Source organism: Protopterus annectens, chromosome 2.part0, assembly GCF_019279795.1.
Source record: "Protopterus annectens isolate FY-2018-M chromosome 2.part0, PAN1.0, whole genome shotgun sequence".
Taxonomy (NCBI): Eukaryota; Metazoa; Chordata; order Ceratodontiformes; family Protopteridae; genus Protopterus; species Protopterus annectens.
In genome coordinates, this window is record NC_056728.1 from 1,814,490,047 (window position 1) to 1,814,516,230 (window position 26,184).

Genomic DNA, 26,184 nt, shown 5'->3' on the forward strand with positions numbered 1-26,184 from the left:
ATTAATGATATGAATTTCATTTTATTATACTTGTGTGTTTAGCACAACTAAAAACTCTGATACTGTACATAATTTGAAGAACAGGATCCTGAAATATATTGTGTGCAAGCATTAGTTTGCCCCATATATGTCTATAGCTAAAAGAATACATCTTCAAGTCTTTACATCTACTACCATTACAATCTAAAGTTGAGATAAATTAAATTATTTTTGTAAATTTTGACTAATGTTGTTGTATGGTTTATATATTTTTATTTAGGAAATTACAGATCAATTTGTTTTCTTATTGGGTCTTCAGTGTTTTAAATTTCCAACTTCAGTTTTTTTACAGGTTGTAGTGAAATTTCGCTTGTTAATGCTAATGTGAAATTTATTATAGTTCCATTTTTTCCAACTGTATATACTCCTGATATTTCTGTTCCACCAAATGAATCTCTGCCTGGATTAAAATGTAAAGTTTCATGTTTGCAGCTATTCAACAACCAAATTAATAACAGATATCCATAACAGAGCCCATTAACATTTAATAAGTGATGACAAGTAATTCTGAAGATCTGGGAAGATAACTTAATAGTCAAACAGAAGCATCGATTCCATGTTGGTGCTTACCTTGTTTATTGCACCAAATTTCATATTAAATAATATTGTGTTATTATCCAATAATCCCAAAGGGCATATAATTTCCACACTACTCATTTTATGTGAAATATTATTAATTCTTAGATCGAGAATATTGTTCCCATGCAGGGGATTTAGAATAATTTGAGTTAGTCTATAATAGGACATAAGATTGACAAATTCTTTCTCAAATCGGATGTAATATTTGACAAGTTCCACTTAATACCAGGGTAGTTGAAATCATCCAGTACTAGGATATGCTACTTCTTGTGAAGACGTTTTTCAAGATTTGATAGATATTCTCAGTGTTACTTAGGGGGCATACTTGGGGAACAATAACTTAGTATTATGTGCATTTCATTTTTCAAGTCAGAGACATAAACTATTACAGATTCTGCCCATGCATCCATCTTACCAAGGCATGATGGAATAGAGTTATGGACCATTGTGATACACCTCCACCATTAAAGTTATGAATCAAAAATTCATATGCAACAAGTTTTTTTTTTGATACAGTCAGATGATTTCCAAGATTCAGTTATTTCTATAATCTTTAAATGGTCATTGGCAACTATTTCGGAAAGTTTGTTAAATTTGTTACTCAGACTTCTGGCATTACAAAGAAGGCATGTTCTACTTCTATAATAACACAAATAGTAACAATAGATATAGGATTAATTAGTTTCATATCTCCAAACTTTTTTACAAGACTTCATCAGAATCAAGGAACTTATATCATCACCAAGAATAAATACACTCAGCAAGGACCATCCTATCCACCTTAATTAATTAACTGCTTAAATAACAATGATTCTAAAAAAACACACAAAATGCATGTAACACAAGTACAACTATGCAAATAATTCATTTAAAAATATTTCATGAATAAATACTAAAAATACATCAATAAGGAAACAATAAATCATATTATAACTTAACTGTCCATTTTAATGCAGGAATAATTGAAATAGATTAATTCAAGCCAGGTTTAATTGTCTCCTACAGTCTAAGCTGCCAGAGTAAGTCTTTATAGTCTAACCTAGTTTCCCAAGTGCCCCGACTTGGATTAAAATCCACTTTTTCCAATATACCAAATTAGAAGCTCTTAAAATGGGGGCAGTTCAGTGGATGTCTATATAAAGCATTATTTGGGTTACCCTTTTAATATCATATAAAAGTTCATAAATACATTTCCTAAAACCTTTCTCAGTCTTCCCAACATAGAAACCAGTAATAATAACCAAAAAAATAAAAACAACTCAAAACTAGTAAAACAGAAGGAAGAAATGCTGGCAAGGTCCGGCTCTGTAGTTTATTTCACCATTAACTGCTTTCATCCATGGTAAACAGGACTTCATCAGAATACATAATAAATCCAACCCAACTCATTTTATAACCAGTTATATCATGTGACACTTCAATTAAATAATCCCATTAACACAATTATATAACAAACGTAACCTCTCCTTTTTGTTTTCTAAAACTATTCAAACAGATCATAATAAAACACTTTAACCTTTATCAACTTCTAAATAAAAGTAGAATTAAAAACTGTACAGATACCTTAATTAAAACTCAGTGGACAGAGAATAACACCTTGACAAAAAATCCCCCCTGAGATGGCAGCTTAGATGTAATGCCTCGCCCCCCCCCCCCCAGGTATGAATGAAATGATTTCAGTGAGTAGTGTTTTAAAGCTTAAAGCCTCTTTGGCTATTTGAAAGTTGAAAGATGTTTATTAAATACTGAAGCAAGAGGGGGGATTTTTTGTCAAGGTGTTATTCACTGTCCACTGAGTTTTAATTAAGGTATCTCTACAGTTTTTAATTGTACTTTTATTTAGATGTTGATAAAGGTTAAAGTGTTTTACTATGACCTATTTGAATAGTTTTAAAAAACAAAAAGGAGAGGTTATGTTTGTTATATAATTGTGTTAATGGGATTATTTAATTGAAATGCCACATGGCGTAATTGGGTTATAAAATAAGTTGGGTTGGGTCTATTATGTATTCTGATAAAGTCCTGTTTACCATGGATGAAAGCACTTAATGGTGAAATAAACTACAGAGCCGGACCTTGCCAGTGTTTCTTTCTGTTTTACTAACATAGAAAGCAGGACAACTTGAACAAATAGCTAAATAAAATATCCCTTTAGTCTCACAAGAAACAGAAAAAAGAGACCTTGCTCCTGCAAACATTCTTTAGAGTTAAATCTATGTCATCAAATATATAAGTGCATAGACTACAGGAGCAACACATTGTAGTCCCCTTTTTAACTACATTGGTATTTGAATTCACTGTTTCAAAGTGCTGTTTCACATTAACTGCAGTTTTGGTCACAAAAGCCAGCATGATCCCTAACATTTATACAAAATCACCAGTAATTTTAAAAATGTTCAAATTATTATTCACTATCCAAACAAAGAAACGGCTGCGGGTACGACCAAGGTGCAAAAAATGGGAATAAATACAAAAAAACAGTGCACCAGGGTGACACACAATAGTGTTTAATAGTACAAAAATAAAAAACTGCACAGAGGTAAGCGCTTTCACAACAGTAGTTGCTTCATCAGACCATCATCAGTCTGATGAAGCAACTACTGTTGTGAAAGCGCTTACCTCTGTTCAGTTTTTTATTTTTGTACTATTAAACGCTATTGTGTGTCACCCTGGTGCACTGTTTTTTTTGTATTTATCATTCACTATCCCCCTAACTTTATTCAAACCATAACTATGTTGAACAATTATGGCCCTTTATTCATAAATATTATTGTCCTCTTTTTTACAATTTATATTATTTGATAATAAAGACCCCACTAGGAAACTACCATAATCCAAAAGTTTTTAATATTTAAAATTAGTGCACTTACTGTCTTGACATTATACTCTGTAGCTTAAAAAAACTGCTCCAAATCATTAATTTTACTCTCTAACTGTTCGAGCTTCCTTATACTGTGCTTATTAACCAGTCATATTAAACATTGTGAAAACTCCTGAAGCTCACTCTAGAACCTTTCCCATAAATACACCAGATATCTGCTCCTTCATGATCCTCTGCCCAACATTTCTTGAGTAAAAAACTTATCCTATAAACCTTCTTCTCTTCCTTTTAACAGTGATACATCCACCCACTATGGAGGTCTACCCCATTCAGCCATCAAATTCCTAACTTCCAACATCACCATATTATGATCATATAACCCCCCACATTCTATGCTCTACCCAGTCCAAACAATTTTAAAAAGATATTCAAATCTACATGCTGATGGAATTGTTCGGGCCACATACATATAATCTTTACATTCTGGATGTAATGTCCATCAGCTGTCAGTTAAACTGTATACTTTTAATACATTTTGAGGTTTTTTTTTAAACCTTTGGGAATATTACACTAATAAATGAAATCTTATCCAGATGTGTGTCTAGCATAATATTGAAGTCTCCTCTGATTAGCATCTGAGGGTTCCCTTTCATTAAAGCTCCAGTTGCCCCTGAAGATCTCTTAACCAGACTGAGATCACCTTGATTTGGCCCATAAACAATAATCTAATATAATGGGACAACCTTGATTTTTGATTTTACCCAGCAGCCCTCATCCTTGTTTATTGATTTCAACCATATGCTGTGCCCAATTTAATGACTTATTAACCATAAGTAACACATCTCTTTTAGCCAATTGAGCACAACCATAGACAAACCACGCATTTCAGTACATCTGAACATGTTTCATTCCTTTCTGTTTCAGTTTTGTTTCTTGAAAAAAAAACAATGTGTGGCTTCCATTTATTACTGAAAAACATGTAGTCCTCTTGGGAGGTGTGACAATACTTGTAATATTCCAATATTATTAATTTAAAGGAATCGATTAAACAGTTCTCTTTCTTTGGTCTGGAGAACTGACCCTGCAGCTTATCAGAAAAGGCTGTACAGGTACTAATCTTTATGAACTGATCAACAATATCTAAACAAACACTTTATAAAAGAATCTCTATGGACAAAGAAAAGGTTCTACAGCTGGGAAGAAACCTAATCTACAAAACAGTCCTTGAGCAGACAACTTATAAAATAATTCCCACCCCAGGGATGCAGTCATAGCATATAACAACTAACAGTATAAAAGAAATGTAGTTAAAGATAACACTAGTCATCCCCTGCATAATTTACATATGTGTGCAGTACCTGTAAAAAACATATAAAGAGTAATATGGTCCCTAAAAGATCTTCCCTCGTATACAATACATAAATGACAGGCACGCATCACTGATTTAACAATAAAAGTCTTTACAGCAGCTATTTGTATCATTGTTTCGTGACAAAGTTGAATATCCAAATCTCTGTAATTAAATAAATATGACAAATGTAGCCTTAATATGTCCTCAAACATTGCAACTCTGCAGAGACAAAAAACTATTGAACGGATAGCTCTGCCTCTGCTCCATCTTCAGGTACCATTCAATTCAACAGAGAAATTAATTAAAGCATTTCTAACATCAAGACAAGCCTAGTTAACAAGTTTGTATGTAGAAAGAACCTCCCTTGGCTCCACAAGTAAGAGCTCACCATATTAGCAAGAACATAAAGGTTACATAGCACCTGTAGAGTCTGGCACTCAGTATGAGGTTTATTGTCATGTGTGCTGTAGTCAATACTGCCAAGTTTGATCCATTAATCAGCTGTCTTCTTTGTTGAACACTCAACTGCTAGGGAATTTGTACTTGATGAAGCAGTGACGTTCACGTGTCATTCAGCTTGTTTTGTTGCTGACAGTCTAGAGTAAAGCTTTTTGGGTAGCCAATATGCTGTTTTTGTTTTAGTTTACACTTTTATTGATTTGTGTGCTCTCTTCTGTCTTTCTCAAGATGTGGGAACACATACATTTGGGAGATTAGCTAGTGACAATCACTGTCAGCTTATACTGTAGGCTATTATCATTTAAATTCATCCAGCTCATGAGTGGACACGGGTACAGTGGTTGCCTGCTACAAAATGGCAAACATGTCTTTGTGTGAAATAGTGACTGAGTATTGAACACTGAGTGTTATTTGTACTGGGTTTCTACCTTAACTAGTAAGTTTTTACAGATTTTTCATTTACTTCTTAACTTTATAACTCATTATGTTTCACAAATGGATTCACAGAATGTATATGCATTAGAAGATATTTTAACAAATATAAATGTGAATGCAAGCAATGTGGCATATATCAAAAACTTGTCAAGCAGTTTTTGTTTTAAATACTCCAGATGTTATGATTTAGTAAACATAGTGAAATACAAAACCATTAATGGTTTGGTTGCTTGTGATTGCCACTTCAGCAAAGCTTTGATCTCAGTTACTGAACATATTAAAGACTGAATGGGGAAGTTGATACTTTGGAATAGGGAACTCCATCAGTTCCTGCATGTCCCACAGTTGACGAGCAGTTTTCAGTTAGCATGTCAAGTCCCGCTAACAAACAAGTTACAGTAGGAGTAGATAGCCAAAAAAGAGAAAGAAAAAAGTTCAGGAGCTAATAATACACAAAAGGAAGCATAGGAAAACTTCTAAAAAACATTTAGATTCTCCATCTTCCAGTAAAAGCTCTCTTCACAGCATTTCTTTTGAGAAAGATGACATGTCAGTCAAAGTTACTAGCGACTCAGACACGACTTTCCTAAATGTACCAGCACAAGGTTCAACTCAAAGCAGTTTCTTTTGTAAGCTCTGATATACCGTTTACTGACCTATCTAAACAATTGCCTATACCTAGAAGTAATAGTGTTACAAACATTTTGTTCTAATGATAACTGTACTGAGCTAACTTAACTGTGGTTTAGTCATGTATGATCGTGAGTAAGCAATCAATAAAACAAAAGAATTTAAGTAACATTGAGAATGATCTGCTGTTTGTTACAGAGATTTCTGATGGGGACACTATAGTTAAAAATAATTGTGATAATTTTGATACAAAAATGAAAAAAGCAGTAACCTTAGGTACAGCAGCCACTTGTAATCACACTGTTTCTGTTGGTAACACATGGAAAATGGTTATGAATTTTTAATTATGGGAGAATCATTGTTAAAATCAGTCTCACTACAACTTGATTGCTTTGACAAGTTTTCTCAAACACTGTCATCTTTACCTGAACTAATACTTACTGATATACCCCATTTTTACCCAGAACATTTTCAATTAAACTAGGTATGACATTTAAATTATACACACAGGAATAAATGATTTGAAACAAATACCACTCAATCACATGAAATGCACCATTCTTGGCATTAAAGAGATGTTAGACAGTTCAAATATACAGTTTGTTTTCTGTGAAATAACTCTATCTACTCCTTGGTCTGATTACATGTTTACTAAAGCTCATATATTTAATAACTGGCTTCACAACTAACTTTAGTTTACAACATAAACTTAATTACATACTAGGAGGAGTGCATCCTCAATTGGAGATTATTCTCTAGTGACAAACTGCACTTAAAAAGATATGTAGATTCATATGTACCAAGTAAAATAAAGTGTCTAATTACTTTTTTATGCCACAAATAATCCAGTTTGGCTCTTCAAAAAGACCATTTGATAGAACTGTAAAATCTCCAAAATGTCCAAAATAAAGTGTGAATGACACAGCAAAAACATCCAACACTAAAATCAAAAAATGTGGCATCAAGAACTCAATGGAAAGCCGGCAATGATAAATAACAATATGTTTAAGTGGGAACATAAATCGTAGCAATAGATCTAGGATTGAGCACTTTCATCTCTCCATTTTTTATAAGACTTCATCTGAATCAAAGAAGATGCATCATCATGAAGAATACATACACTCATAAAGAACCACCCTATCCACCTTAATTAATTAATTATTGGATTAAATAACAATGAACTTTAAAAAGCACATAAACATGCATGTAACACAAGTACAAATATGCAAATAATAGATTTAAAAATATTTCATGAATAAATACTAAAAATACATCAATATGGAAACAAGAAATCATATTAAAACTTAGCTACCCATTTTAACATAGGAATAATTGAAACAGATTCACTCAAGCCAAGTTGAATTGTCTCCTAAAGTCTAAGCTGCCAGAGTGACTCTTTGTTTTCTAACCTAGTTTCCCAAGTGCCTCCTCTTGGAGGGAAATCCATTTTTTCCAATATGCTAAATTTGAAGCTGTTAAACTGGGGGCAATTCAATGAATGCTTGTACAAAGCATTATTTGGATTATCCTCATATAAAAGTTCATAAATATGTTTCCAAAAAGTTCTCTCAGTCATCCAAAATATAAAGCAGGGCAACTTGAACAAATAGCTAAATAAGTTATTCCTTTAGTCTCACAAGAACCAGAAAAAAAAGAGACCTTGCTCCCACAAACATTCTTTAAAGTTAAATCTATTTCATCAAATATATAAATTCATTAATTACAAGAGCCACACCTTTTAGTTCCCTTCTCAACTGCATTGTTACTTGAATTCACTGTTTCAAAGTGCTGTTTTAAATTAACAGCAGTATTGGTAACAAAAAACGTCTTGGTCCCAAACATTTATACAAAATTACCATTAATTTTAAAAACGTTCCAATAATTATTATTCACTATCTCCATAACTTTATTCGAACCAGAACTATGTTGAACAATCATAACCTTTCCATAAACATGATTCATAAACATTATTGTCCTCTTTTTCACAATTTATATTATTTGATAATAAAGACCCCACTAGGGAACAACCACATTCCAAAATCGGTTTGTTGTCAATATCCAGTCAGTGGCCACTTCCAAACAGATGTCTTTCACTGGTTTGGAAGGATAACCTCTGTGAATAAACATATTGTCTAGTTTACTTATCTCATGTTGTATCAAATCCCAAGTGGATACCATACTGGCCAACTTAATAAATTGGCCGTTAATCACTTTTTCTGAGAAAAGGGGTGATAACTGATGAAATTCAAATAAACATTGCTGAATGTAGGTTTCCTAAAAGCATTTGAAACAAAACCTGCATCAGTCATAAAAATGGAAGTGCCCAAATAATACATCTGCTCATTACTAAATTTATAAGTACATTTCAAAAAGGGTGAATAACCATGTACATAATTTACAAATTCTTTCAGTTATTAGAGATGCACACATGAAGATACTGATTATGTGTGCATGATAGGGTACTGCCTATGTATTATAATGGCATAGGAGATGTTAAGAGATGTAGTATCATGAGGCTTTATAACAAAACTCTCAAGTACTGTGCAACCAGAATATTGGCTACTAGGAATCCATTCAATGGAAACACTGTGCTTTTGTATTTACAGAACCCTAATTAATACGGATTTGTGCTTCCTGGAAAACTGTAGATCTTATCTGATATTTTATTGTATATGAACATAGATTATGGTGTCATTTTCCGAAACATGATAAATAGAAAACATTCCTGGATTATTGGAACACTTTTATTTTTACTTTTTTGTTGGTATGACAATGTGTAATTGTGTAAATAGTTTCCTCTGGTTAAATGTTTGTGAAAAAAAGGGTTCATTTGGTATTCTTCAATAAAGAAGAGATTTGCTGCAAAAAAAGAAAAAAAGAAATAATTTCTGACAATTTATTTATACCCATGTGTTCTAATTCTAATTTATTTTACTTTAAAAATACAACTTTTTTTTTATTTAATATAAGTCTTTTAATTATACTACCTGCTGTTTTTAATCTTATGTCTTGAAAACAGTTAAGTCACCAAAGGATTTTTCCTTCCATTCTTTTTTCTTTGTTGGTAGCTTCCATCAATCCCAATATTGCATAAAAGGGGTGTAATGTAGAAAAAATAATTCTGCATGCTTATATATAAGCTATATAAATGTTAATATATTATTTATATATTACAAATATGCTGGAAATATTTTGTAGTATAAACAGTGATTTCAAAATAATTCTTCAATAATAATCACCTTATTTCCTATTATTTTAATAGTTTGCTTTAATATTTTAGACTTTTATCATCGCACACATTTATATATACTTCTTTCCAGTTTGCTTTAGCTGAGTTGCCTAACTAGAGAATTATAACTTCAACCATTGATGGCAATGTGCATGAATCCATAGCTGGTAGTTTTACCCCTCCTTTTTTACATGTCCTAATAAGATTTTTGTATGCTACTCTATGTTTATTACGGTACATAAAATGCTATAACATTGTATGTATTTCTTTATCTGTTCCTTATTTGGAAGTAAAGCTGTTGTTTGGATTATATGTGGTATTTAAAACAGCAGAATCATTTTCATTAAATATACCTGCCTTCAAATATAAAGAATATTTTATTCTAATTAAGTATTATTATTTTAGCAATTTCAATAATATCATAATTTATTAGCAGCATTTTTCAGATTTTTCTTAAAATTATTAAGTATTTTAATTGATCATTATTCTAAATGTAGTTATATTTGCACACTAGTGTGAGATCTTAAGTTTGTTGAATTAAAAACATGTTTTGTTTTCATTGAATTGAAAGCCAGATATTTCTTTAAAACTACTTTATGTGCAAGTTATTTTTGGCTTCAGTTATGTTTGCAGCTGCAATTCAGATATCCTCTACATATACTAATAACTTTGATTCACATTGCTTATTTATGCTGATCCCTTTAATGATCTGATATTGTATAATAGACTAGTAATTCCATAGATAAACCAATAATAAAGGTGGCAATGGGATTCCCTGCATTGTAACATTCTAGTAGTTATATTTTAAGATAGAAGCTCAATGATTTTGACATAAGCCTTATTATTATATAAGTAATTGTATATAAAGAACTGTTAGAAATGTGAATTCTTTTAATACTTTGAACAGATAATTCCAACACAGTAAATCATATGCTTTTTCTATATTGATGCTTGTAATCTATTCCTTTTGTTGTAATCTGTATACTCTATTAAATGTCAGCCCTCTTTTATTATTATCATGTGTGTGTCTATTTCATACAAACATAGTCTGATGTTCATGTAATGCTGTTTATATATATATATATATATATATATATATATATATATAGTTTTAATATTTCAGCGTATATTAATGCAAATATTGAAAAGCATACTTTTAAAAATGACACTGAACTATATGAAAAACAATTACATGAATTCTTATTTCAGTTTAAAATGGCTGTAATTAAAAAGTATAGCCATAATGTTGAAATGTACCTTTTATAAACATTGTGAAATATTTAAGCATTTAAATCACATTATTTGACAATATTGTATAACATTCTGATATTTAGCAGAAATCACAATCCATACCTGTGGTTTGGTTTCTTTTTTTAATTGTGTCTGTTTACCCTTAGATTTTCTTTTTTAACTATTTGTATATTATTAACTGGTTTGAATAGGTTATTTGTTTATTGTTTTGACCTGTTATGCTACTTTTTATAAAATATTCTATTAATTATTCATTATCATTTTTGATATTTAGTTCCTTACAGCATGATTTAAGTTCAAATCCATGTTTTCTATTTCTGATACCAGACTATAATTTTTTGCATCTAATATTTTCTATTTGATTAAGTTTTGAAATATTTTTTGACCTATTTGCTAATCTATGTAATACTTTAGATGTCACCTAATATGAGGATAGTTTGACCTTCACCAGTGCTACTTGATGTTTATGATTGAGAACTTTTTTATTTAATTTAATACAAGTACCACAGCCATAAATATTTTCTCTCCTTTCTGTGTTTTTAATTTAGCTATATTCTTTTAATATAATGTAGTTCCTTATCACATTCCATTATTTTGTTTCTAGACCACAATTTGTTTTCTAAATATAAGTTTAAATATGCCCCTCAGTATATTCATACCAATTAAATGGCATAAAGTTTTTAATTTCTGCCTTAAGTCAGTCCTTGAAATGGTTTGATTTAGCCACATATGAAGGAATTCTGTTTATCACAGCTAGTTTCCTATAATTTGGTGTAAACATGAAGATAAGTACATTATGATCTGGTAAGGGGGATACCATTTTAAAATATTTAACTTTAGGGTCCAGCTCGTGTGATATGACTTTTCTATTTTCATTGAGTTCTGAATACATAGAAGTAATGAATAAAGATTAACAAATTTTTGTATTTCATGTTATTTGTGTCATTTAATTTTAATTATTTGGTCTAAAGGTCCCTTAGCTGATTCTACTACTCTTAACTTTTTACATGCAACTGAATCAGATCTGTCCAAAATGCAATTAAAATGAACTGTTAGTGTCAGGTTCCCATTCATATTACTGAATTAAATATTGATATATTTTCTTGCATATTTGGCACACAGGCCTGAAATTCAGTACATCTTCACCAACTAAAATATTGTTTGTTTGATTTTTCTATTACTATCATGACAAACATTCCTTCATTATTTTTATATTTATCATTTTTGGTATAAATGTTTTCTCTTAATATTTGTACTTTCCTATTTGTGCTTGTACACAGTGGTAGCCAACATATCATACTGATCAATATCCATTCCTACTTCTTCATTTTAATAAGTGAGTTTCATGAAGAAAAACAGGATCTGGTTTATTCAGTGTAAGATATTTAAGTACTCTCTGTCTTTTTGTCAACTATTTATACTATTTATTTTTAAGGATAAAATATTAATATCTGTCATGATGCAGTTTTGTATATTTTATTTCATTCTCATGGTATTAATGTAGTAGTTAATTACAAATCTTTATGTTAAGAGTGTCTGAATTTTTAATGGGCACACATAGTTTGATTCTAAGTTGCAAACATGTGATATAAAACTCCATTAATATAACTTCCTTGAAATTCATTGATTCCTAATTTAATTGGGTTTTTCTAACCAAACTAATCTAGCCAGCTTAACCAATAACCAAAGATTTAGTATCAAATACTGTTTCACCTTTGCATCTGCAGAGCAATAAAAAAATAGTTAGGCATTTTACTAATATATGCTATTTCCTGTTTTCCTTGTATGAGGTCTCCCATAATACAGGAGAACAAAAAAGGCGGAAACATATTACCCTCTCACCTTTTTTATCCCCTTTCTTTTCTTCTTCTGCTACTTTTTTGAATTATGTAATTTCTTTCTCTTCCTGTACTCCTTTTGTTCCATTTTAATACTCTCTTTCTTTCCCTTTTTCTACTTCTATCCTTTACTATACTCTTCTTTTTGCTTCATCTATTCCTCAATTCACTCATGTTTTATTCTTTCAGTGTTTTCCATTATGTAATTTAAATTACGGAATATTCTTTTTTCCTCATCCATCTTACTGTATGTAAGTATCACATCATTATTGTAGTATTTACTGCCACCTTAAACTATGATATGAGGATTTATGATATATAATTTTCATGTTGTAAGTCCATATAATTATTAATATCCTTTTTCTAATTCAGTATTGTAGATTTTATTTCTTGTTTACTACAAGATATCAACAATGTTTTTTTTTAATTCCCCATTTATATGAGTCACCCTTGGCATCTTCTCTAGTTTTATACTGTCTCTCTTTCTCTCTCTCACTTTCTCTATATAATTACTGCATTACTGGCCTATTTACTTGCCTATTGATACTGTTTCTTTTTTCCTTTCTTCTTTTCCTCACTTTTCTCTTTTCTTTTGTTTCTTCCCATTTTCTTCCTCCTCATTCTTCCTTTTCCTCATCTCCCTTTCTCTCTTGCTTCTTTTCTTTTATCATCTATTTCCCCTTTCTTGCCTTTTGTCTTTTTTCTTCCTCCTTATTCTGTCTCTCTCTTTCTGCCTTATTTTTTTTCATTGCTCTTTTTCTGTGGTGTATGTGTATGAATTTTTGTATGGAAATCCAGTTGCAGTAATTCTGAACACTCATACCATTCTCACTCTCAGATCATCTTGTCTAGATGCCTCCACTTCCAAATGTATGCAAATATTGTTGCCATATAAAATGAAATAGATGCGTCATTTCATTTCTACAGCAGTGCCCCTTAACTACACATGAATGAGGACTAGTAAGAGCAATGTTTGCAGAGATGTCCCACTGGTTATTTTCTGACACATTACAGGCAACTGTATATCTCAAAACATTTTTTCAGAATGCTACTGCATACCTTACTAAGATGTCTGTCATCTCTCCATATGGAATAGTTTAAAATACTTTGCTAAAAATCTGTGCAAGCCATCGTATGCTATTTTGCATGATGCTGTACCATGTTCATTTTTAATAATTTTGAGTCATAGAATAAGTTACTCTGTTTTAATTCTTTCTGCCATGCTGCATCCATTTTATTTTCCTAACTGCATTAAATCTGCAAAAGGTATATCAAGCTGACTGTCCTATAACTACCAGCCTCCTCCCTTCTACAGCTTTTAAGGAGTGAGTAGGCAAATGCTCTCTTTGGCTGTGCTGGTTCTTTACAGCTAATAGACATAAACTACTACAAGGCCAACTGTGGCCTAAAAAGTGCTTCTGTTGCTCTTTTATTGCATTTTCATGAACTCTGACAGCTAAGGATATGCCCTGTTTGTGTCTTTCGGCTTTTCCCGGTTAGAGGTCGCCACAGCTGAATTCTGGTCCGCTAATGATTGGCAGTAGATTTTACGTGCTGGCTTGCCAGGCCTAACGCACAACCTTCAAAGAAGGAACGCCCATTCACGCATGTCGCCACACAGAAGACGCTCTAACTGAGAATCGAACAGACAACATCTAACTGTGAGGCGACAATGCTACCGCAGCACCACCAAGGATATGCCCTGTGATTCTCTTAAATGATTTGCAAACACCGGTAAGGGAAGCTATTTCATCTAAGTGTAGTCCTTTGTCAGCATTCCTCCATGTAATGTTTTGATTAGTGTATTGAGCTCTGCCCCTGTTTCTACCTCTATAAGCACCACAACTGACCGCTCTGATGTTTAAAGTCCTCACACATTTTAACTTTTAAATTTCACCTGCTTGCTTGCATTACAGGCATATAGTCCAAAAACTGTCACCCCAATGGAATACACATACTATAGATGATCACCAAAATTCAGCCACTGCCACGGGTGCTGAACAACTAATTAGTGAGGGTAAGAAAAACTGTCCAACCAAAGGCTGCATCTTCTTTTCTGTGGGTGTCAGTAGCAAAGTTTTTGCATTGTCAGACAATGTGCTGGTCAAGCCTGAGGCTCTCAAGTAGGCAGGTAGCATGCAAAGGTGTGCTTCTGGCACATTTGTACAGCATAGCTTGTATACTATAGAATATACCTGAAATATCAGCTTTGACATCACTGCTTGCTGTCTACTGGGGAATGGGGGATGTGGCAAGTTCCCACAATTTGATTATTGCAGGGCAACCACTCTACCAACCCTATATGCCTCCTTTAAAGGAATGACATATGTATCAAAATAATTACTTGTATGATGAGTCATTGTAAGGGGTCCAAATCCTCAGTTAGCTTGGTGAAGTAGAGAAAATAAATACGCATGTTAGCTCTTTATGAAACTTATCCATCTTGTATTCACCTTTTTTTTCTTTATGCTGCATTACTTATCTTGAGTTATTTCTTTTTTTTACTGATAACCTATAACAATCCTTTCTTCAGAGGGTGGATTTCCACATTGTCCATTATATCTATCCTCATTAGATCATCCCTCATATTTTCATGGCCCTGGCTGTTGTGCATCTGCATTCCACAGCTATAGTTATGCTGACTTGTGCTGAAAGCCACAGATCCACAAGTGGTTTCATTCTTTTACACCTACCACAACATTGTGGTTTGTAAATGTAGCACTAGGCCACCATAAAAGGCGTTAGTTACTAGCTTGTTGCCTAAAGAATATCTTCTGTAATACATATACGTTACCCCTCTTATAAATGCAGCTAAAGGTAAAGGTCATTTTCTATGTACAGTAACTCAGAATTCCTCAGTAGGAGTATATATTTAGTTCATGCTATATGTCCAGTTGTATTAAGTCCCATCTCTGTTCCTCCTACTTTTACTGCATTGTGCTACTGTACAGTATTTCATCTCCAGAATGATCCACGTTATTTTTTTTTCTTTTTTACTTCTAATGCTGTTTATGCATTTATTTGTTGATTTGCTTTATTGGCTTATGTACATGTCTAATGACTGGCTAGGTCATCTCATCCACTGTACCTTTTTCAACTCTGACTAGCAATAACATACAGTTTCAACATTCTTGTGGAAAACAAATACAAGCTTGAGATAACACAGGTTTAAGCACATCCACAACTTTAATTTATACATGACAAATAATTGCAAGATGAAAATTAGAAGAGCCATGGGTACAGCTAAGGTATCATACATTTCTATTGTAGAAAGGCAGCTGAGGCTAATTATTTTCTAGAAGTTAAGGTTTTACAACATTATATGCAGTTACTATCCGCTGCAGTCAGTTCATGCATGCAGAACTCTGGAGTCTCTTGTTATTACATAATCACAAGGTGTTGTTTACTTGCATTTTACATAATGTTACAGAAATACAGAAAAAAACTGGTCAGAGTTAATTTTGTACACTGAACCACAATTCCATATAGGTAGTTTTCCCACACAACAAAGTGGTTATTCATACTATATTTCTGAGTACCCAGAAACTTGCTGGGGAGGGGCAGGGTTATTGTATGACAGATAAAAATATTTCAAACAAGAGAAGAGTTTAGAAATACTCATGTATACAGGTTAGATGGAGCAGGAGAGTTCATAGATAACAATATAACTACCTTCCCTGGCTGAAGTAATTTAGGAGTTGTATCCTGTTGACTGACATCAAAGACTTATGCTAGACACTGGAGGAATATCTTAATGGAAGAAAAAGGATCTTGGTGAAGACAGAGACTGTGCAAGATTTATATATATGTATATTAATAATGACACATGTAAAGTTTTATATTGCTCATGCTCACAGCAAGTGCAATTCCTTCTATGTTGTCGGCACTGAATGGACTTTTCATATCCAAATTATGGAAAGAAAATGGAAATATACAGAGATTCTTGGTCAGGCATGACTGTAACATGCAGTGTAAGAGTAATTTTATGTTTCAAATACTAGACATTTTACAAACAAATAAATTAGGTAGCAGAAAGTCAAATTAATTACTGAAGTCAGAATCAAAGTAGCATGTGAGGTTAGATGAATCTACAAGACAATGTTCGAATGTAACTTTTCCCTTAAGCCTTTTATGGATGCCAGAGCAATTTGCAAACTGTAGTCAAGTGATTCCTGTTCTGCTTATAGAATGGTATAAATGTCGTAACACTGCTTCATTTAAAGTGGTTTGTGTTTTACACCTGAAGGACTGTGTTCACAACTTTGTGTGATTTTACATAAAAAGTGATACTTATCTATTAATTTACTGACTTTGGAGCTGCTATCAATTGCTTAGATACTTATCTGGGTAAAGTCGGACCTCCCCGGTAAACAAATGCAAAATAAATAAATAAATAAATGTACCAGAAAGCGTTCTCTCATCTATGAAACTAGTGAGCAAGGTTTAATTATTTGGCAAGGTTCCAGAGCACTGGTGGTTGCAGGATTTATTCCCTTTGTTCATGAGGTGGTATGAAGTTTCTTCTTCCTGGTTAGACTTCATGGAAGGGATCGGGATTTCTACCACATACAGTAAAACTGCTCATGGGATGAACGTCTTCAAAAGATAATATGCACATTGAAGTATGTATACAGAAAGTACACTGAAACCACTGCATGTGTTTCATGTGGAGGGGAAGACGTAGAAGAGACAGAAAAAGTCTCTGCCTTGCAATCAGGATCGCACCAGTTTGGGATTCCTTAATCTTCCCTCTCACTCTCTCATTTGTAAAGTAAGACTGCTAACTTCAGAGATTTCTCTCTCTCTCTCTCTCTCTCTCTCTCTCTCTCTCTCATTCTGTCATTGCTGTAAAGTACCAGGACATGACAGATATGAGATGAAAATGATACCACCAAAATAATAACTAAAAGACTTGCAGGTAACATTATACCTGGAAAGCATGTAACACTGCAATACCATGAAGATTTTAGCCGTAAATATTTCATAAGTAACTGACTCATTTCTAGAAATAAAAAAAAATGACATTTTAGTCTTACAGAGCTATGAAGTTTTATTTTTATTCTTTCTGAGAGCTTGAATATGACTTTTATGAGTCATTGCCATCCTCTGCATTTTGAATTTTTGAACTTCACCTAATAGGAGGTGTGTTTGTATCTGACTGTTTTGAAATGTAATCTTCTTGGTATTTCATCCAGCAATGATCTTCTCTGGTATTTTTCATTTGTTACATAATACATATTCATGTGCCTGTTATGATATCTAGTAGTTTCTAGGATAGAAATCAATTCCAAAATTAGCAGTAGTCGTACTATTAGTACTATTTGCACATCACTGTCATTCTTCATGCTTGATATTTGTTAACCTGCCACTGAGTCAAAACATGAAAACTTGGTTCAGTGAATTTATTTTGAATGCATCCAGTGTTTTATGAAACAACAAAGATAAATAAAAATTACGTATTTCACAAAGTATCTGTCTCTTACCGATTTTGGTTTTTCCATCTCTAAAGTAGTTTCCCTTTGAGTCATATCTGTAACCAAGCCTGTCACACTGAATGTAGATGGGTTCATCATCATCATCATCGTCATCTTCTTCATCATTCAGCTACATAGAAAAAGACAGTAGGATGAGGTGATGGTGGGCTTTCACTTATTTTTCAGATCCTGTCTTTCATTCAAACATTCAAGCAACAATAACTACATAACACATATTTCTTAAATCTGTGCTTCCATTGTGCTTCTGCACTGTGAGCACACTAAGATAGCCATCAGTTTCTGTCAATTATATCTGTACTTTCATGTGGCTCTGATGTTCCTACTTGGTGAGCAATATATTCTGTGATATCTGCATTTCTGACACATGATGACTAAGAGGTAGCAAAAATCGTTGTTTAAATACTTGTAACTAATAACAACTAAACACTGCCTGACATCTGCACTACATGAAGCTGCACTGTTTTCTTTGCTGCCAGCAGAAGGCATGTGGTCTGCTTATCTTTAAGGCATGAACTATGTTAGATCTCCTTCCTGACAGAACAAATTACTGGACTTTACGAGCCCTCGCTTATGTTTGACTTGTTTACTGTATACAGTGGTACTAATTTTCATCCTGCAGTAATGATCAGTTAAGACCGCCAAATACTGTGTTACTAAAATCTGACAAAGAGTGTAAGCAGTATGACTATAAATACCCTAATGTAAGTATACAGTATAAGTACCCTAATGTAAGCATGCGGTATGAATATAAGTACCTTAGTGTAAGTATACAGTATAAGTACCCTAATGTAAGCATGCGGTATGAATATAAGTACCTTAATGTAAGTATACAGTAAAAGTACACTAATGTAAGCATGCAGTATGAATATAAGCACCTTAATGTAAATATACATTATAAGTACCCTAATGTAAGTATGCAGCATGAATACAAGTACCTGATGTAAGTATGCAGTATAAGTACCCCAATAAAAGCATGCATATGAATGTATGTATGCAGTATGAGTGTAAGTACCCTAATGTAAGTATGCAGTATAAATGTAAGTATGCTAATGTATGTATGCAGTATGAATGTAAGTATGCAGTATGAATATAAGCACCCTGATGTAAATACGCAGTATAATTACCTTAATGTAAGTATGCAGTATGAATATAAGTACCCTAATGTAAGTATACAGTATAAGTACCCTAATGTAAGCAAGCAGTATGAATGTAAGTATGCAATAGGAATATAAGTACCCTAATGTAAGTATGCATTATTAAGTACCCTAATGTAAGTATGCAGTATGAATGTAAGTATGCTAATGTATGCATGCAGTATGAATGTAAGTATGCAGTATGAATATAAGTACCCTGATGTAAATATGCAGTATAAGTACCTTAATGTAAGTATGCAGTATGAATATAAGTACCCAAATGTAAGTATGCAGTATGAATATAAGTACCATGTAGAATGAGCTGGGATATCTCATCAGTCAGACATCATTCCATTTATTTCTAGGAATTACTGTACATATCTTTATTCTCAGATGAACAGTACATAGACTTGGCAGATATGTGTCACACTGGAACGAATTGCCAGTTATGTATGCTTTTGTACCAAACCATACCAGCAGCTTAGTGTTTTAATATGACTTTGAATGGCAACTGTTCATATAGTTTGTCAGATGCTTAACAATATAATACAGCCCTGCTGAAAATGATATACAACAAAATGTATAAACATGCTTTAGGTATGTAAATAAACTTTACAGACATAAGGAGTGGCTGTATTGGCCCACCATGTTTTTGTGTTGGCCTATGCACATGCGCAAGCGTCAGGACCCTTATCAGCCATGATGACGCTGTGATGGCAAAGACAATAGCAAACATGAGATGCAATTAACAAGATATAAATATGTCTATATTCAAGCACAATGTGGATAGGAAAAAAAAATTACAGGACTGACCCCTGTACTATTAATGATCAGATGAAGGTTATAAATGCTTTATTTCATGAATGGGTCCCCTCAAATTATCTATGGTCAATCCATCCTCAACCCCATTTTCCCATTTTGTACATGGGGTTGGGGTGTCACTTAAGCAGTGACAATCATCTCGAGCCAAGGTTTACACCACTGGATGGCTAGCCTTGCCACAGTAGGTCATTCATACCATTCACTCTCACACACATTCTCACCTACAGCCAATTTAGAGTGTCTAATCCACCTACTTCATGTCTTTGGAATATGGCAGGAAACCGGGGCACCAGGAGGAAACCCACGTGATTGCAGACTGCGGGCATGCAGACTCCACACAGAAGGCACCCCAGTCGGGAATTGAACTGGAGAGCCTCTTGCTGGGAGGTAACAACTGTAACCACTGCACTACAGTGGCCCCTCAAATTATCTATGGTATGATCCCTTTAATTATTATAAGGAGTTATATTTAATTATTGACCATGGGATGGGTAAGGCTAAACTCTAACCAAATAGAATAGGTTAATTTACGTACAAAAAGGGAAACTGGCTAGGCTTAAAAATGGCCCACAAGGGCAGCTAGTCTAGCACTTACCTGACCCTATGAACCTATAAGAGTTTTTTTTTTTTTTTTTTTTTTTAGAAAAGAGATGGATTACATATAATCTATGAATAAAGAAAGGATTATAACAAATATAACTATAATATTAACATGTGCAATATTGAACTACTGATGTGCAACAATACATACACAGCAAACATTGTAAGTAATTGTAACAAATTAAATTCAAAAGCAAAAAAATACACATTAAAAAGGGAGACGTCAGGAGATTTACTCTTCTGATCTGCAACAGAGTATGTTAAACATTGCGCAGTATGATTGACACATGCTTTATAGTTCCCATCTAGTACTGATAAAGCAGCTATAATTATTTCCTTTTACAGGGTGAGACTGTAGAGACTTTTTGTTTGATTGAAATCGACTAATTTCCTTAATCTTACCTGGGATGCTAAACTAGATTCAATTCTGGAGAATGCCTCTTCATAGGTTGAAAGATAAAATGATGGCTTTATTAACTGAATGGATTTCATGTCCCTAAAACAGTAACTATTACTCCTGATTCATAGGTTCATAGGTTGGTACTAGGCTATCAGCCCTAGGGCCTATACAAGCCTAGCCATAACAATTCCCAGGCTATTTCTTCCCACACTATTTACTTCCCTGGACCCCTGTCTAGCAGGGCAACTGATGTGATCCCCGGGGTGAATTTCCTTTCTCCCATACAAGCATCAAGGTTCCTTTTGAAGAGGGCCAAACAGGCGCTCTACTTGACATGTATGGGCAGTCTATTCCAGAGTCTGTGGAGTCTCTGGGTCAGGAACCTATCCCTCCAGCATGTCTTGTTCATTGTGATGACAATGTTTAGATCCCTGGAGCGTGTGGCTCTGAGGGATTGGGATTTCTTTAAGTGTAGCATGTTCAACAGCTCTGATGTTCAATTTAAGGAGAAGGGATCAGTATCTTTCATTAAGAATTTTTGAATGTGAGAGTGTTGAGTAGAAGAGATGCCCTAGCCCATGTAGGAAACCAGCAAGTTGAGCTCATTGTAGTGTTTTAGTCAGATTGAGGTAATAAGGTATTTTGGGCCAAGGAGAAAGCACACACACACACACACACACACACACACACACACACACACATACACACACACACACACATATATATATATATATAGATATATACCTGAATGTATGCTAATTTTGCAGAGAAAGCCACAAAAGGTGTAGTTCAGAAGGCAGATCTGAATTATAGTCTAGCTCAATTAACTTAAAGACTTTTCTTCTTGATATTATTTATTAGATTATTCTGACATTTGAAATGTGCTTCCTTTCTTTAACTAGTTTGTGTCTGGGCATTGGCTAATCATTCCCATTTGTATGATTTGTTTCCATTTTAATGAAGTAAATTTGTCATGGAGAAGCAGCTCACCTTCCGTTTACAAAATGGCTTCTATGTGAATGTGATGTTCCACAGAACATTTGAATGCTGACAGAATACAGTATTTCACATTTTCGATAGCCAGAAAATTGAAGGCTTTACACCAAAGCCAGGATTCATAGATAAGCACAGCAGACCTACATAGTGCTAAATAACATCAACCGTGAAGCATTTAGTACGAGATGCCCCAAAGCTACTCATATATGTATTAGGACCAACATTTCCCTTACAAAGCTTCAAGCAGGCATTTGCTGATATGGTAGACAGTATCACTATGGAAGGTTGGCAAGACACTGTTCATGCATGCTCATGTGTACAATGAAACAACACTTAGTTTCTACCCCAGACAATCTACTGAAGGTCATCACAGAGAAGTACCAATCCCAGTGATCATTCAAATGAAGAGGAAAGACAAGGGTAGGATAGCAGGAAAGGAGCAAATTGCAAGCAGACAAATTAATGAGGCTAATCATGTAACAGATGTGGAAATGAAGGGCATTTACTATGGAGTAAAGAGCTATTTTCAATATATGTAAGAAGGACAGGTAGAGTAGATAAAGAAGGATAGTTGTTGAAAAGATAGAGGGACATGGGAAGGTAGCAGGAGCAGACAAACAAATATAAAATGGATGACACAGTGGTGCAACTGTAGCTTTGTCACCTCACAGCAAGAGGTTCTCCAGTTCAATGCTAGGCTGGGGTGCCTTCTGTGTGGAGTCTGCATGTCCTCCATGCATTCATGTGGTTTCCTCCTGGTGCTCCGGTTTCCTTCCACATTACAAAGACATGCATGTGAAGTATTTCTCCATGGGCCTCCACTGAAAATTGGCTTTGTTCCAAGTTGGACTTTCCCGGTTAACAAATGTTAAATAAAATAAAATAAAGGTAGACACAGGTAGAGCAGTATATACACAAAAGGTGAGGATAACAGTGAATGTACACAGAATGGCAATATGTAGACAGCTGGTGATGGGGAAGGTTGGAAAACAAACAAGGTATGCTAAATGACATAATATGGATGAGAACATCTCACTAGGGATAGGGCAGGTGTAAAAGACATATGCCAGACTAGCCCAGATGGCAACACTGTGCCATCACTCACCTCCATGGCTAACATCAAAGTTGGACTGTTCCTCTTGTACTTGACCAGTCATGGCAGGAGGAGACTCCTGGTGCTGGGGATGGCATCCAGCTGTCAGTGAACCTCAGATGACACAAACCTCCTCAATGGAGTCTAGGAGATTATAGCAAACCTCTCCAGGCTTCTGTCAGAAGAGGAATCCACCCCCACCCTATCCCAAGGTAGTAGCCATGGAGAACATCAGTGATCCTCTAATTCATCTTCATCAGACGGAACACCAGTGATCCCTCTAATTCATCTTCATCAGACAGAACACCAGTGATCTCTCTAGTTCATCTTCATCAGATGGAACACCAGTGATCCCTCTAGTTTATCTTCATCAGATGGAACACCAGTGATCCCTCTAGTTTATCTTCATCAGAGTAATCACCCTTCTTCCCTGCTGACAAGCAGACTTGAAGTCATAACCTAGCACCAGAGACAGCGATCACCACTGTATGGCCTTGACCATAAGCAGACCTATAAAAGCTAAGAAAAAGAGAACATAACAGTACACATACTGTATATAGAACATATACAGTTGGAGTACACACTGGTGTGCCATATATGGCATATGCACCCTGTATACAGGAGAGTCACTCCTGCAACCTCCTGCCTTGTTTAGCTCTTGCTCCTTATCCTCTGTAGAAGAATGTATGCACACCTCACTAGCACACAGGTACACCAGATAATACAATAACAGGATGGAAAAATGCTTGCAATACATGTCTGCATATATTCAAACTGCCTCTGAGATGCACATACATACCATAAGGAAAAAGCAGGGGATTCAAAGGGCCTTCATAACTCTAGATCAATCCCAGATCTTGCTAGAAGATCTGGTATAACCAAAAAAACAGCTGCTACCACAGCATGATGGAGCATATGGGTGTGCTTCCTTGCCTGTGTAATAATGTGCAACAGCTATGCAATGACATGGAATATAGGGATAGGGACAAAATGCAGCTGCTCGGGTGTCTGGTGGCAAATGTGGACTCCAGGGGTGATTCAATGTGACACATAGTAACCACCCTACAGAATGCCTCAGCAGGCCAATAAGTGTATGACCATGAACTGGTGTGGATATTAGGTGGCTGAGTAAAAGCCAACCCTATGTAGGCTACATAGACTCCTGCTGAGATGGCTTCACCATCAGACATGGCCATACAGCCTGACAACCATTGGTGGTCTCACTTGTGTGTGTGGTCCAACAGCTGGGACCCCTCCCAAGACTGATTGCAAACATTTGTATAGTGCTACATCTCTGTTATTGGTGGCCACACAGGATGCTTCACCTGTTCAATACTGTTGCCCAGATCATGGAAGATGAAGAGCGTACATTTTGTTTATATATATGTACATACATACATACAAACATGCATAGGGACCTGGACACTACACACTACCTGGAAAACCATGGACTGAAAAACTTCTTATTAATGTATCTCAGTCCCTATGGAGCATGTGGGGCCATGATGGCAAATTGCACAATCTATGGCTGTCTGAACCTTAGGGAAATTGGTTATGCGGCAAAATGCCCACATTGTGATGGTTCTGTTCACTGAAGTCCTGGGAACCTGACAAGCTCTTGCACATACTTTAGCATGATGTGAAGGAAGTGGTGTGGTATCCAGGAGGCAGATACTTGTGATCTATCTAATATAAACCACGTAGGCTGCTGGAAAGTCCCTGGAGCTACACTTAGCACTACATTACTGGGATGGATAATCCATATATCAGGCCTTAATTCTGCTTTTGAGTAGGACAGTTTGACTAGGTCTCATGATCTCCCTGTTAGTATTTTTCACTAACTACTGGTCCATGAGTTACTGGTATGTAAAGTGCTAATGGCACCTGTCCTAATGGCTCTGATAGCCACAGTACTTAACATCACAGATAATGGCTCCAATATGAGTAATGAAAAAATGCTGTCTAGCAATAGCTGCTACTACCGCTAGCATATTCATAGCCCTATATATACATATACAGTGCTTATAATGGGTTTGCAGAAACCAACAGTACACCTATTTGATGCACTTATGAAGCACTCCTCAATGTTTAATGTCATCATTTGCATATGTGCCTCATTTGTAGGTGATTCCTCATTTCCATATCATTATGTGGTCATATGCATGTACTGCATACTGCAATAGTTTTCTCTTTACATGGCCATGCAATCTACGTCACTGAATCACACGCACTCTAAGTGTTGCCACTACCTGCATTAAATAAATCTAACACACTATAAAGTTTATTAAAATAGTACCTTTCTAAGAGGCATATAGGTCATTGAACATGAATAAACAGTTGTCAACATATTGCTTTGTTATTTAAACTGTTTTTTTTTTTCTGGAAAATCATTCAATAAACTCAGACCTGAATTGCAGAAGATAAATTAAGTTAAGTAACATGACGACAAGCATACTATAAATATATGGGGTCTTATTGCACTATTTTTAAATTTTGATTATTTTACAGGTCAGTGAACTTGACTACTATAATCCTTATTTCAGTCACTATGTAAATAATAATAATAATTAAAATTAGCAGCACAACATGTATTACAGAAGGGGTAACAATATTAGGCAGAGTGTAAGTGTGGGTTGCTATAAAATCTGCAGCACTGATATTATTTTTTTTTTATTTACTACATTTGTTTACCAGGTAGGTGGACTGGTCCATTAACTCTTTGTGGCCAGAACTCAAGATAAGGAGGGAAATACAAACATACAGTAAGCAGAAGTATACTAATTAAAATAAGGAATAGCAGAAACACATGAAAGTTATAAATCATGTCAAGCAAGAGAATCTGTTTACATCTGCAAACTAAGAAAATTAAATATCATATCAATTCCATTCCAATGAAAGCCAGTACTTGGCATTGACAGATGGTAGTGATTTAATGCTAATCTGACATCTATAAGAGGTAGCTGCACGTGTCCTTAAGATACACTTGAAGTAAGACTGGGAAAATACACATGCC

General features: G+C 34.5%; 1 protein-coding gene across 2 annotated transcripts in view; it reads right to left on the reverse strand.

Annotated features, from left to right (window-relative positions):
* The window catches only part of LOC122793640 (anoctamin-7-like), a 2,355,351-nt gene that overhangs the window by 1,275,607 nt on the left and 1,053,560 nt on the right, over nt 1-26,184 (reverse strand). For both annotated transcript variants that reach the window (XM_044061850.1, XM_044061849.1), the window contains exon 2: nt 18,116-18,236. In XM_044061850.1, coding sequence (XP_043917785.1) covers nt 18,116-18,236 — 121 coding nt within the window. The remainder of the gene's footprint in view (nt 1-18,115; nt 18,237-26,184) is intronic.